Here is a 15,311-nt window from a genome sequence, read left to right on the forward strand (position 1 = left end):
GAGGGAAAGCAAATTTGGGCATGGAATCTCAGCCATGATACCTAAGCAAGTGAGCTAATCAAATCATATATTTACTCTACAAATATTATTGTGTGCCTCTACTGTGCCATTGTTCTAAGCACTAAAGATATGGTATTGAATAAAACACATAAAATTTCCTGTTTTCATGAAGAATTAATATGCTTTAGGGGAGACAATAAGTTATATATTGTCCTGCAAGATAATACTCGGGAGAAACAGGCGTAGAAAGTGCTAGGATGCTCAAGCAGTGGTCAGCAAAAGACTCACAAAGTGGGTAACATTTCAGCAAAGTCATGAAGGAGGTAAGGGAACAAGCCATGGACATCAAGAGGCAAAATTCCAGGCAGTGGGCATAGCAAGTGCAAAGGCCCTCAGGCAGGGTACACCTGGCATGGTAGGGGAGAAGCCAGGAGGCTAGTGTGGCTGGAACACAAGTGGCTTTGTAAGGTACTTGAGGACTTAAATTTCTACTCTGAGATCAGAGTTGAGGCAGGAAGGACACTCGAGTTTAAAGATATATGTCCTACACTTAAGGAATCCATACTCTAGTGGGAGAGACAAAACAAGACAAATTAAATAGTAACAGACATAAAACAAGTGATAATTAGGTGAGAAACTGTGTGACTCAGTTGGAGGACTATATCCATTTATGAGAAGTTCTGTGAGGGTGAAAATGAGAAGTGCTTCCTATCGGGGGATACTTTAGAGAGGTGGGATCTGAAAGTAGGGTAAGATTTAAATTCATAAGAGAGGAGGGTGTAATATTTAATATTACCTCCTGTGTACCAGGTATTGTATTGGGTGCTACTGGGGAATACTGGGGGATTGTGGGGTACACAACAGAAAAAAAAATAAGAGAGGGTTTTCTGCCCCCACAGAGATGGCACTAAGCAGAGTACACAGTACAGAGAAAAGACAGATTATGCATTGGGAAACCCTGAAAACAGGACAGAGAAGCAGACCTGAGGCAATCTGGGGATGGCAGAGATCTTAGATATCATCAGTTCAATGGTTCTGAGGCTAAAAATCACTTGAGGGAGCCTTTTAGGAATCCCAGCTTCCACACCTGGGATTATGACTAAGTAAATCTAGGGTAGGGCCCAACTATGTACATTGGTTATAAAAAGCTCCTCAGATGACTGTGATGGTCACCCACATTTGGGGAATACTTGTCTAGTACAGGCTCATTTTATAGAAAAGGGAACAGGCCTAGAGAGGCTGAATGATTTGGTCACTGTAATGACTTAGGTGAAGGAAGCAATAAGGAGCTACTGTGAAAATCTGAAAGAAAGAACAGGTGGGACTCGGAGGAAAGAAGATGAAGTGTTTATGGAGAACAGAATAGGAAGAGAGGAAGTGATGGACCCAAGGATGTAACATTAATCCAGGATTGACTGAGGCCTTGTGGTGACAGGAAAGGAGAGCAAGTAGTTCTTTTAAAGCCTCATTTGGTACCACATCATCTGACCTGGCAGGGGGAGGGTAGGAATTTTGTTTTATTGTTGTTGTTATTGTTTACTTTGTTTTGTAATCTGAGTCCATCTCCTATAGCTTTCCAGGAGTTAGCTGCTGTGAAACCCTGTCACACTGTTCATACCATACTGCAGCTATAAGGCTATTAAGTGTTTCTACTCAGAGTGGGAAACCAGGACCTCTAACCAGTAGCAATGGCATCACCCAAAAACTTGTTAGAAAAGCAGAATCCAGGGCTCCTCCTGAGACCTACAGAATCAGAATCTGTATTTTAGTAAGTTCCCCAGGGGCTCCAAATGCACATTAAGGTTTGAATAACCATTGCTCTAAAGGCTTCTGCTTCTTTAGAATGAGAGGAACCATGTGAAAATAAACAGGAAAGAGATGAAAGGTGAACACTTTGTGATGTCAAGCATGTGAGGCAGCTGGTTTAATGAACTAAGGTAGACCCCACATTCTTACCTTTCGCTACTAGGATATACTGTACTGTCTCTGTAGGCAGAGGAGGATGCAAATATGGAATGGTTTGAAAAGATTAGGAAACATTTAGAATTCCAAGGCAGAGGTCTAAAAGGTTATCAATTTAAATGACAAAGAGCACTAGACCCCACTCCCAGAAAAGAAATGGAGTAACTCTCAGTTAACTTCTCATGGCCTTAGGCTCTTATTTGTAAAAACAACCACAAACAAAAACCAGGAAGGCTAAGTGATCATGTCTCCCAACTCTAAAATGTCTTCATTCTATTTCTTTTGGTAGAAACTGCCTTTTTCTTCACTACTTTAAGCAATGTTAATAATCCTACAAGTAGTTATTAACAGGGTAGGGTTTTAATTAATACAAATTGATTTCTTCCTAGAGGAGAATCTTAGGCCCTGTAAGGAGAGGTTGTAAAAGAAAAGGAAAAAACAAAGGGAAGGGAGAAAACACACACACAAATACACGGGTATACTTGTTCTGCTTTAGTTGACATGTTGTAGACTATTTTAGCAATGGCCTATTAAAAGTATTTCCCCTTTTTTCTTTTTAACCCAAGCTTGCCTGCCTCATATAACCTTGCTCCCACCCCTATTATTTATACTAAGTAAAGAAAGAATGAGAGCTGTCAGATACTAGATTCACCTACTTCTCAGTTTTGCCCAGTGCCTGGAAGAACAGCTGTAGTGTTGAGCCCCCTTGCAGCCTTGGGAGTGAAGGAAGAGCTGCTGTTTCTCAAAATTCTTCTCCCTGCCCAGATTGGAATACTTCCACAAACCCAGTTCCCCTAACACCTGCTCCTCCTCATGCAAAAGTGCTGTTGCTCTTTAGGTGAAGTGTCTGGCCACCTTAAGAGAGCTTGATTCTATTCCCACAGTAGAAAAGGTCCCCAGTCAACTGGCCACTTCCAAGGAACTCTCCAAGGCTCCAGAATGTGGACGCAGGAGACAGGGCTTCTGACGCAGCCTGAGACTTGAGAAGCCTCAACAGGAATTCCAATGGCTGCCTCACGCCATCAGTGTGAAGAGGTAGGAGAGGATTTCTCCACAGAATTCACGTTAATTTAGGGCTTGATCATGGCTCTCTGAGGAGGAGCAATGGAACCCCAGTATGAAACAAACCCCTTGAAGTTTCTAGACCCCCCATGCCAGGAATGGCGATCTAAGCCAGTGTTTAATGTGAAATTTCTCAGCAAACCCCCTCGAAAGAATTAGTTCTGTATTCATGACAAAAAGTAAACTCAAAACCAAATACAAGCACAATAAAATAAATAAATTCTATTCTCTCTCAATTCTCTCCGATATACTCGTAACCAGCTTCCAATTTCATATAAAAATGACGTTTAATTTCTAATTTTAACAGCGTTGTCCTGTCCTCCAGGTGCAGGTTTTGGTAACAGCGCATTTAAACACGGGAGAATTTACACCTGTATCAAGAGCAGCACACGGTAACAGGGATCTACATATAAAAGCCGAGTGCAAAGTGGTCATCAAATCTAAATTCTCGCTGTGAATGTTTCCTTCGCTCCCAGGCCCTTCGTGGTCACATTTTATGAAGAAAAGCCGCAAAACCTCGCCTAGTTTACTGGTACGCTTCGGGAGGACCTCGAGACAAGAGAGTCCCCAGACAGGTTGGTTGACGACAGCCGACCCCCCTCGCAGGTGGCTTAGTTCTCGAAGGGATCAGCTTCGCGCAAGGAACCTCTGTCCCGCGGGCTCCCCTCGGGCCCCCATTTCCGCCCCTGCTCTCCCCAGGCCTCATCCCCGCCCCCAGATCTAACCCGCCGCCCCGCCTTTAAACCCTCCAAAGCTCAGACACCCGGCCCATACCTGCGCTTCCTCGTCCTGCGTCACCACCCCGACTGCCGGGATTTGGCGAGGGCTGCTGGACTTGATCCTGGTGCCGGGTTCCCGGGCTTCGGCCGTTGCCGCGGCCTCGGCCGTTGACATGGCTGTGGCGGTGGAGTGAGGGATGGAGGGGGTTCTCCTGTCCTACACTGTACCCCCTACAGGTGGGGACCCAAAGAGGCCTCGCCACAGAGAAATGAAGGCCGCCTGAGAGCCGCTAGAGTCGCCAAAGGCCTCGGGGATACTGCTGTGGCAGGGTCCACCGCGATGCCACTCGCCCGGCGCGGCTGCAGCCCACCGGTGCACCTCGGCGCCTGCTGGCCGACCGGTTGTTAACAAGCCAACGCGTTGCTAAGGGCGGGGCCGGAGGCGACGGAAGCGCCTGCTCCTACGGAAGCCCGGGGATCCAAACTACCCCAAACCCTAATCTCTGCACCTCTAAATTCGGAGTGGCGGAATTTGCCGGCACGCCAGAAGGAAGCAGGTGAAGACCTCAGTGTTTGGCCGTGGAGTGTTACCTTGGGGCCCTGTGTGTCTCAGTCTTGGTAGTTTGCGCTGGTCCTTCTTAAAACAAGCATGAGTCGGTGGAGGGATGAGGGATAAACGTGGGATGCAGGAATGGGGATGCAGGAATGATGGATGACGGACTCAGTGTTGGGAGCAGAGCAGTTTATCTCACCTCAGAGAAGTGATCAGTATCAGCGACATTACCCAGCCTTTTACCTCATCTGTACTCTAGTGTCCTTTCCAGACAGTTAAGTAATCACCAAGGCATTGTACACAATGTTAGAAGGCTTTTGAGTCAAATCACTGTATCTAGAGAAAGTTAACCCCAGGAAGCCCCACTTTTCTCATAATTTTTTCATTCTTCTTGTCGGTAGGAATGCTGTGAGAGGACTGAATGAGATGATAGTTTTGTAAAGTGGTGCTTGGCACATAACAAGCAAGATTATCTGAATGACATTTCTGGGCCTATAAATGAAATGAAAACCTAGTTTCCGCTTGGCAGCACTTTATGTAAATCATCGCCAAAGCCGCCAAACTTCTTTGAATGAGTGCTGAAAGCTTCCAGTCCCTATTTCCTCGATTCTGTTCATTCTTACGCTTTCCTCAACCCCAGTCCTCTGAAACTGCCCTGAATGAGGTCACCAACACTGTGGTCAAAGTCTCCGGGCAATTTCTGTCCTAATTTTGGTTTACATGTCTGTAGTATTTTACCCTGTTGACCACTCTCTCCTTCTTGAAACTCTCTGGCTTGGAGTTCAGCATTCTTTTTGTTTTTGTGTTTTATCTTTACAGCTACTTACTGGTGGTTTTAGAGCTCCCATTAGGCTTTACACCTAGAGGTGGTTCAGTAGGTCTAAGGTTGCAATTACCCTGAAAGTGCAAAGGGTGTGTCAAGTATATTATTAACATAACTTTAATTGCTGTTGCACATTCCAAGTACACTACATGAAAGGGAGACTGAAACCATTTGTATAATCACAGTGGAATCCTGTGAGGATGGCACCCGAACCCAAGATGGGGTTTGAAAAGCTGATAGTCGGCTGATTTGCTCTCCTTTGTGTGCTCATCCTGGCATCTCAAGATAAGAAAGGATGAAGAGGAGGGATTACCAAGGAAAATATTCTGCTTAAAGCAGAGTTTGCCCAACAGATATCAACTGGCTTTTGTAATTTAGCACAATAGGCTGAAGCTGATAATGATTCATCAACCTCAGTGACCCTGAAAAGTCCTCGCTGAACTTAACGGAAGACACTTTCCTAACAAATGAACAACAGGGTTTTGTTTTTTTTTTCACTTTTACCAATTGTGTACAGACCTACATATTCATTCTGTCTCATATCCAGGGTACCAGTTTCCCATGCTTAATTAGTACAACTCCCATGAACTCCCCCTTACCAGCTCTTAAAATTTTCTGGCTTTTCCCCATCAGTGGAATCAGTGAAATTCTTCATGGAATGAGTTCCCTTACCTGAGAAGTTAATAGATCTAACTTTATAAAAAAAATTTAGCTCTAATAGTTTTTTGTTTTATTCTGTGACAGGTGAGAAGCAACTAGGATGGAAGTCCTCAAACACCCCACACTCAAGCCATCTTGACTGAATTACTTGTGGTTTTACACAGGTGCCAAACTTCTTTCTGCATTACCTTTGCGTATGTTGTACATGTTACTGTCTTGAGGTCTAACTCCCTATGAAACTCAGCTTATGTGACCTTTTCTAGGAAACCTTCTTTACATCCTCTGCTATGTTAGGTGCCACTTGGTCTGTCATTCTGTTTTTGTACTCACCATATACCTAATGGTATTTACTGGCTCAGCAGATTTTCTGCTAGGCTGAGATTTTTGAAAGCAAGGAGTGTCACTTACCCAGGTTTGTACCCCAAGCCTTCAGTGTAGTATCTAGAGCAGTGTTTCTCAAAACAACTTAGTGTGCACCAGCATCATCTGGAGAGCTAATTAAGAGACTCCTGAGCCCCACATCCAGAGTCGGCTTCAGTAAGGCTGGGTTGGGTTCAAGGGTTTGCATGTACAGTTGACCTTTGAACAACACGGATTTGAATTGCAGGAGTCCACTTATACACAGAGCTTTTTCAACACATACTACAGTCCCACACAATCTGGTTGGTCAAATCTGTGGATACTGGGCTGACTGTGAAGTTACACCTGGATTTTCGACCGAGCCAGGGTCTGTGCCCCTAACCCCACATTGTTCAAGGGTCGACCGTAAACAAGTTCCTGGGTGATGTTGATGCTTCTGGCCTGGCCACCATACCTTGGGACCTTCTGGTCTAGATTATACTAGGTACTCAGTAAATGTTCATTAAAGATTTCAATGATTACTTTTTTATTTGAGTTGAAGCCAAGTTAAAGCATTTCATAAGTTACCCAGAGTAAGGTAAACACTAAGTTCTTGCTACTCAAAGTGGGGTCCTTGAACTACCTACACAAGTGTTACCTAGGGACTTATTAGGAACACAGAAGTTCTGGCCCCAAGGTGGACCTACTGAATCAGAATCTCCATTTTCCCAGGACTCCCAGGTGATAGGTATGCACATTAAAAGTTGAGAAGCACTATTCTAGTGGGTGTTGTAGTTTTTCATTAGCATTGTTTTGGCAATTGACATAAAACTGGCTTTTACTTTGTGAATTTTCCACATCCTTTGTTTTCTTACTGATGATACTGTTGGGTGTATTTATTTTCCTTCTTGTTAAATGCACCAAGCTTAAGCTTTTTAAAAGCTTTACCTGCTTAAATTAGGTGTTGGATTTAAGTTTAGTCATTATTTATTGATCCTTCTGTAATATAGATTTTTGAAGGTTGTAAGTTAAGAGCATGGGAGACATTTTTATGGCATCAAAACACAGAAGGATGTAAGGGCAAAATGGCTGACTATTGAAATGGAAAATTATTTCAGCAAAAAGATAAATTAATAGTAGAGAAACGTATGAGATGAATTATACAAAGAGACTAGAAATGCTTCAATCTGGTAACAGTTCAGCAGAATTTAACATTTCTGACAAATTACAAATTGGAATTTTTAAAAAGCTGCTGTAGATTTAAAGATTAACCATCAATTTTCATAATATATTGACCTATCCACCATTTTTACTTTTAAAAGTAATAAGGCTAAATATATTTTAACATAAATGTAATATTAGGAAATAATATTCTTCTAATTTTCTCCTGATGCCTAATTAGTAATATTTAGGAAAATTGTAATTATTCACTAGCATTAATTAACAATGTTTCTAATAAGTATTTTAGGTTACATATGAATTTGGTAGTCACTAACCTAATGCCAGATGTTCTAAATGTTCAAGTAAACATTAATTCTTTCTAAGTCACAGTAATTTATTTTAAACAGAAAATTTTTATAGCACATGTGAAATGTAATTATAGTATAGTCTTAGTATGTCAGGTGTAGAGGAATTATGTAACAGAAGAAGTGCGTAAAAGCTGGAATTTGATCTACTTTAAGTGTTTTAAAAAATACTTCACGTTGATTGTTGCAGAAACAAAGCCTAAAAAAAGAATCAAAAGCAATTACATCTCTCTAACAGAATCATCAATGCAAATTTGGGAGTAATAAGTACATGGAACAGAAGACAAAAGAACATCCACCCCTGAAGTCAACCATTCTAATAAAAAGTGTACTAATAATCCAAATTTTAGGTAATTTTTAAATAGGAAGCTGGAGGGGCTATTCATGTTTAGTGGAGCAACTAAATAAACAATAATAGTGAAATTAATTTATAAAGAGTGACTTTTACCTGATCGAAGCTTCAGTTTCATGACATAGGAATATTTCCATGAACTGAAAATGTTCTTGAGCTTTTAGAACTAAAAACGTTTAATGTGTTTACATGGTGGGAAGTTACAGTAAAGTACCCCCAGGAGAGAACTGTCTTATTGTGGAGCAGGATTAATCAGACAAGTTCATTCCAATGACATTAATTATTCAAGTTCTATAACTCACTTGATGTGTTCTGATTGCATGAACTCCATGTTAGTTTTTGAGGGCTTTGGAAATAAATACCACAAACTGGGTGGCTTACACAACAGACATTTCATTTCCTCACAGTCTGGAGACTGACAGTCCAAGATCAAGGTGTCCAAGATTGGTTTCATTCAGAAGCCTGTCTCCTTGACTTGTAGATGGCCATCCTCTCCCTTAGTCATCACATGGTCTTCCATGTCTTAAACTCCTCTTCTTATAAGGACATCAGTCCTATTAGATTAGGGACCACCTATATGACCTCATTTTACCTCTTTAAAGGCCCTTTCTCCAAATATAGTCAGAGGTACTAGGGGTTAGGACTTAAACATGAATTTTAAGGGGATACTATTCAGCCCATAATAGATCCCAACATCCTTTGAATTATAATTTGAATTCTATAAAGAACAGATTCAAGAATAGAATGTGTTTAGTTAAGGCAATACTGGTATCCTAGCCTATAGGACATTGATATTTCTCACAGTAGTGATAAATTCCTTTTCTGATTTAACAGTCCATCACTGTACCTTTATCAACGTGAATCTGTCTCTGGGAGACATTTCCACTCAGGGCTCTCAGCCAATCTGGATTTTGAGTCTGCAGGGCTCTGTGCTTGACTTTGTGAAAATCATCATTTATTTCATGTTTTATTTTCCTTTTGAAGAATCCGCTACCAAAATTACTGTGCTGGCCCTAGGTTCCCTGAAGCCTGCCATAAACAAACAAGAAGAAACATTCACCTGCTGCCACTTTATTGGGGGACACCATTTCTGGGAAGCAGAAGTGAGGAAAAGATGGAAGTGAGGCAGACAGTGGAGGAGGGACCACAAATATAGGTGCCACTGAGCTGGCCAGAGCTTTGAAACAAGTGCAGTTAATTGCTTGGTCTTTTAGTGCATTTTCATGGAGGCCTTATGAATGACTGCACTTTGAAGCAGTCCACCAACGGGAAATGAAGGAAGAATTTATCTACCAGCTCGGTCTCATGCTGCATCTCCGTGGTCAAAGCTCACCCCCCAAATAGGGTTCCCCTGTTGAGAGGGGGGAAAAAAAACTCCCATGCAATATGTCTAACAGAATTACATGAAAAAGTTATTTGTGTTTGCCTGTAATTCAAATTTTGCTGAATTTTACCCTGCAACCCTACTCTCAGTATATTCACAACCACGCATTTCCAGGCAGCTGCAGGGGGAGCTGGAGCCCCCACAGATCCTGTGCGCAGGCACGAAGGTCAGTTTCTTCTCCTCAGTGCAGCAGCATGACGGTGGTGCAGTAATGGCTGCAGCTCCACTCTGGGACCGCAGGGCAGCTCCGGGCCACTGGCCAGGAGGCAAGGCAAGAGGTGGGGCAGTGATGGGGAGGGGAGTAGGCTGGAGGATGTAGGCACAGCTGCATGGATGGGGGATGATAAGTAACACAATTTTCTGTAAAAATGAGGCAACAGTCATTATATTGTTAGCATCTGTGGGACCACACTGCATGAAACAATAGGAATGTAGTAGTGAGTAAGACAGAGTTCCTGTTATCAGGAGCCTACAGATATAGCTTGAATATTGTGTTGAGTCCTGGTTTAAATATACTTAATGAATGCCAGTGAAATGAAATCTTTTTAACAATGCCATCTCATTAAATGGATGTTTTTCTAAATGACTGCTTTGGCAAAAACAAACAAAACTCCCCCAACCCCCAGACTATTACCTGCATGGCTTTCTGGATGCTTCTAAAAAGAAATAGTCAGAAAAGTATTAGGTGGCTTCCATCAAATATTGGAATTATTATTCAGTAAGAAAGAAAATCCATTTGTATATAACATTTCAAAAAAAGGAATTAAATCACATTAAATAGTACTTTTTATTTAGATGTTTATAAGGCAGATCTATGAGAATGATATAAAAACATGGCATGTAATTTGATAGCGATATTTTGGAGATTACAGAGTTTTAGCAAATATTTATTACACAGTTATAAAGAAGACAATATTTTCCAAGCAGATACAAAATACCTAATGAAAGGTCAAGGCAAGAAAATGAGTACAATTAATTAACAATGGAAAATCAATTCTAATGTGAATTGCACATTATCCTTTAAAAACTTTTAAAGGTAAGAATTATTGCAATCTAGTTTATTCAAACAGTGCTAAATGGTATCATGACAAAGAACTGAAGGGCCAGAATGGGTTAGTTTTGACTTCATATAGGGAAACCCAAATTTACAATGGCTTAAATACAGGAAAATGCAGTTGAAGTAGTGACACAGTCAAGATCTTTTTTAGTCTCCAACATGCTTTCCTTAGGGTTTGACCTTGCTCTTCTTGGATATTTGAAAGGGCTCCTGTTATATCCACAACTTTGGCAGCAAGATGGAGGAATAAGATAAACAACGCATGCTGCTTTTCTTTGAAGAGACTTCCAGGAAGTCACTCACAGGTACCCCTACATCTCACGAGCCAACACTCAGGCACACGGGAACACCTAACTGCAAGGGCAGTTGAGGAATGTTAAAGGCAGCGGGTTTTAAAGTAGGGTAACTAGACATTGGAAGACAACTTCCATTCCTTGTTCATGCTGGATATCTGCAAAGCCATTAAAGACCTATAAAGAAAATCTTAAGAAAATACCTCCTTGGATTTGTGAATTTGTAAATCATAAAAAAAAATCTGCTTTGGTGGTTTACCTTAGCCTATCTAGCCACTGGGAGAATCCAAATAGTCTGGCCTAATTTGGATGACTGCATGATGTTAATCCAATGATTTGGAAAGTTAAAAAATCTCAGTGTAGTAATCTCCCCTTATCCGCAGGGGATATGTTCCAAGACCCCCAGTGGATGCCTGGAACTGCAGATAGTAGCAAACTTGATATATACTATGTTTTTCCCTATACACACATACCTGTGATTAAGTTTAATTTTTAAGTTAGGCACAGTAAAAGATTAACAGCAATAATTAATAATAAAATAGAAAAATAATAACAGTATACTGTGAATGTGGTCTCTCTCAAAATATCTTATTGTACATATTTAATACCTTTTCCACAGTGCATGACTAAGCACTTGTCATGCACTGTAGCAGTAACTTTTGCAGTTTGAGGTGCAACAGAATTTGTGAAGAATTTCTTTTTCCTTCTTCACAATTTCATGGATAGAAGATTCATTCTTACTGCGTATCTTACCAGCCTCAGCATATGATTTTTTTCTTTCCTTATTAAGTTGAAAATGTCCACCTTTTCACTTAGAGGGAGTACTTAACAACTTCTTTGTCAAATCCGAATTTCTAGTGTCACTACTCTTGCACTCTGGGGCTATTATTAAGTAAAATAAAGGTTATAAGCACTAGGATACCTGAAGAGTGGATCTGGTAACTGAGATGGATACTAAGTGATGAATGGGAAGGAAACACCGAACAAAGGGATGATTCATGTCCTGGGCAGGATGGAGAGGGAAGGCCCGAGATTTCACCATGCTACTCAGAATGGCACACAATTTAAAATGTCATGAATTGTTTATTTCTGAATTTTCCATTTAATATTTTCAGACCATGGTTGACTATAACTGAAATCAATGAAAGTGAAACCATGGTGAGGGGTGGGATACATATGTTAGGCTGAACAAAACATTTTTTGGTATTGTATCAACAGAATCTCTGAATATTAGCACTTTATAGTTTTCCTGCATTAAAAAAAATGGAAGAACCTATTCATTAATATAAAATTCACTGTTCAAAGGTATGAACAAATTGTGTTTCCACTAATATTATTACAGTTTCATTTAGAGCAATTTCATATACTGAATATGTTCCAGAATTTGCTCTACTGACTTATGAACAACTGAGGATGGAGCATCTAATTTTGAAGACAATACATCACAAATATGAATCTTAACACTAGACTGGGGTATATTATACTATGTGTTGCACTGCTTTAAGTCATGAATATACAAAATAATTTCAACATGACATTTGAGGCTGTTTAAATGCTTATTTCAATACAGAGATTTCATAGACTGACACAAGTTCAGTGTCCATAGTATTCTTAAAGAAAGATTTACGGATTACACTTACGGTACTTTATTTAAAACATTACATAAGAAACTTTAGGTTTCACAAATAAAACCTTTGAGGGGAGAACTCTCTGTACAGAATTTATTATGAAATAGTTTAATGGCAAATGGCAATTAAAATAATTAAGATTTATCATATTATATAAGAGGTAAACAATATAAAAATTGGATATGATATATTCTTGAAGCCCTTTTACACAAATAATTTTTATAATTTGATTGTTAGGATGAACATACATTAAGTTACTATTATCAAATTAATTTTGAAAGTAAAATTCCTTAACTCAAGATTATGCTAATTTATAAGAAATTAATCAGGTAATTTAACACTAGCTCATTAACCAATTCCATACGTAGCACAAAATAATTATCTCTGATAAACACCTATAAATATAATTTATTCATACTTTAAAATATTGTAAAATTTAAATAAAAATCTCTACATGTAGATAATCTAGGCTAATTTCCATATATGCTTTGAAAAATATATGTTAGCATGAATATATTCTTATTTAAACATGATTTTAAATATTCTTAATACAGGAGACATGAAATCGGTACACAAAAGCTAAGTAGTATGATTCAGTCCATGATTAACTTCCTTTTAGGAAAAAAACTACTTAATTTTTTTGCATAGGATTAAGACTGGATGTATTTTCTACATTCTTATAATCTTCTCAGGGGCACTTCTCCAAATACAATTTAGGAAACAAATCCCAATACTTTAAATTTCTCACTACTTTCTCACATCTAGTAAGAGCAGAATACAGTCCTACTTCTGAGGCCAAAGTGATGATTTTAAAGGGATAATTATGAGAAATAATGATTAAGGAAAATAATCAGGTAGGAAATAGTAAAATAAAGCAATAAAAAGTCATTTAAGTCAAGCAATTAAAAGTCAATATTTTTGCATTTTTAGAAGGACTTTTATACATTTAGAATTATAATGAATATATTATGTCTATTCTAAAACTTCAAAATTATTTCATCTTTGTAGTACTGAAAAGGAGATATTACCATTTATAACAAAAGCTACATGTCATATACATTTTGATAAACTCTGTTTTCTCATATCTTCAAAGGCCCCTTTTATCTGTAATACTGATAACTGTATTTATACTATTGGCTAACTAATACATACATGCAACAATATAGTTCAGCAGTCATCTAACTTTTAAAAGTATTTCATTGTATTTTCACATTAACTGGTGAAAGCATGAGCTTAAGGGAGTGGAACTTAAGGAACAAAGTATTAAACTGCTAATTTCACTAGTCCACTATATAGTTTATAGGTGTTTGCCTTTAAGTTATCACCCAACTGAATCCTTATTGCACACTAACAAGTGATTCTTAAGAGGGAAAGAATATAATTAAAACAAAGAAAATGAAAAACTCAATTAAAAAGTACAAGATATTAAAATTCACCAAGAAGAGAACATCAGAGAATCATGAGTGATTTACCAAACCAACATGATGCAGTGATAGTGAAAGAGCCACTGGTAGGAAAGGTGGCCTCCACTAAGTATAGTTCTTTTATTTTTGGCAGCTGGATTCAGCACTACCTTAAGTGGGTAAGTTTAGAAATGTTGTAATTTCAGGAAAGGAATGCATATAATTGTATCCTGTCTTCAACTTTCTAGTTTTAATAAGGGAAGAGCAAATGGAAAAAAAATGTAGGGCATTCTAACCAAAGTATGGACAGAATGCAATTTTAATGTGGAATGTCAGCAGTGAAAATTTTATGAATAATTTATATGATTATGTGTCTCTAGAGTAGATTTATAATTAAACACTCATCCAAATATCCTTCATGCTTGCAGCGTGCTCCCTAATGAATGGCTGAGCAGGCAGGAGGACTTCTCAGAAAGAGGAAAAGAGATAACCAACTCTACAGGGACTTTTTAAGATTCCATAGGACCTCAGCCATTCATTCATTAAAACTATTATGGTCCTATCTCTGCTGGAGTCCCTCACTGCCAGAGGGAGGTGTATGGACTGCCATGGGTCTCCAGAGTCCTGTCCCAGGCAAGATCCTCTCTCATGGTAAGTGTGGATTATCCCACAATAATAAATTTATGATTATAATAATTTCATATATATTTTGACACCACCAACACACTGTAAAGAATGTCAATGTCTTTACACAAAAGAGGGATCATCTAGATAGGTAGGCATGGGGATGGGGCAGGGGCCACACAGCCTCGTGGTTGAAACTGTAGCCTCTAAAATGTGACTGTCTGGACTTGAATGCTGGCTCTGTCACTCACTAACTGCATGACCTTGGACAAATTACTTAACTTTTCTATCCTTCAGTTTTCTTATATGTAAAAGGAGGATAACTGCCTCTGTCATGGGGTTATTGGAAGTACTAAATGGGATAATACAAATAAAGTGCTTAGAACAGTGCCTGGCATGTTATAATCCCTCAGTGAATGTTAGAAAAATCCTCCACCATACAGAGCATGACTGACTAAGGTGCAGCAACATAAATCAGCTGACAAACAGCTACTCGTGTGTAAACTGAACACTTTCCCTCAAACCAGAAACAACTGTAAGATTCCTAGGATTGTTAATGTATTAGGAAAAGCCGTTTTGGAGGCCATATATTACTGTCTTCTCCCTGATCAGCTTATGAACATGCAAATAAAACTTCTCTGTAACAAGATAAAGAATAAAATCTTTCATGAGGCACACATTATCAGTATGTATTTCATGTCTCTGATGCATTTTAAATATAATTTCAAGTTCAGTTGTCTCTTTAAGTTGTGTTTGTTCACAAATCACATTGATTCACAGTAAATTACATTTTTCAAACCCTATCTTATGAAAGAAATCTGGGGATGTTACCATGCATCCTTACCTAGATGCTAATGTAATGTGTCTTTTCTTAAAAATAATGGATGATTATGCATTCCTGTTTCTTAAGTTGGATAACAATTAAA

General features: G+C 39.1%; 1 protein-coding gene and 1 long non-coding RNA gene across 4 annotated transcripts in view; one reads left to right on the forward strand and one right to left on the reverse strand.

Annotated features, from left to right (window-relative positions):
* Positions 1 to 4,130, reverse strand: part of CFAP69 (cilia and flagella associated protein 69) — a 53,518-nt gene extending 49,388 nt beyond the window's left edge. For 2 of the 3 annotated variants that reach the window (XM_072965041.1, XM_006211853.4), the window contains exon 1: positions 3,799 to 4,130. In XM_072965041.1, the coding sequence (XP_072821142.1) occupies positions 3,799 to 3,918 (120 nt within the window). In that variant the 5' untranslated portion in view covers positions 3,919 to 4,130. The remainder of the gene's footprint in view (positions 1 to 3,798) is intronic. The other variant, XM_072965042.1, reaches the window with a different exon arrangement.
* Positions 4,131 to 4,185: 55 nt separating this feature from the next.
* LOC116281300 (uncharacterized) lies at positions 4,186 to 15,252 on the forward strand. Its single transcript, XR_012074525.1, has 3 exons — positions 4,186 to 4,300; positions 5,864 to 5,943; positions 14,190 to 15,252. It is a non-coding gene; the product is annotated as an uncharacterized lncRNA (long non-coding RNA).
* Positions 15,253 to 15,311: the final 59 nt, after the last annotated feature.

This window comes from Vicugna pacos, chromosome 7, assembly GCF_048564905.1.
Source record: "Vicugna pacos chromosome 7, VicPac4, whole genome shotgun sequence".
Taxonomy (NCBI): Eukaryota; Metazoa; Chordata; class Mammalia; order Artiodactyla; family Camelidae; genus Vicugna; species Vicugna pacos.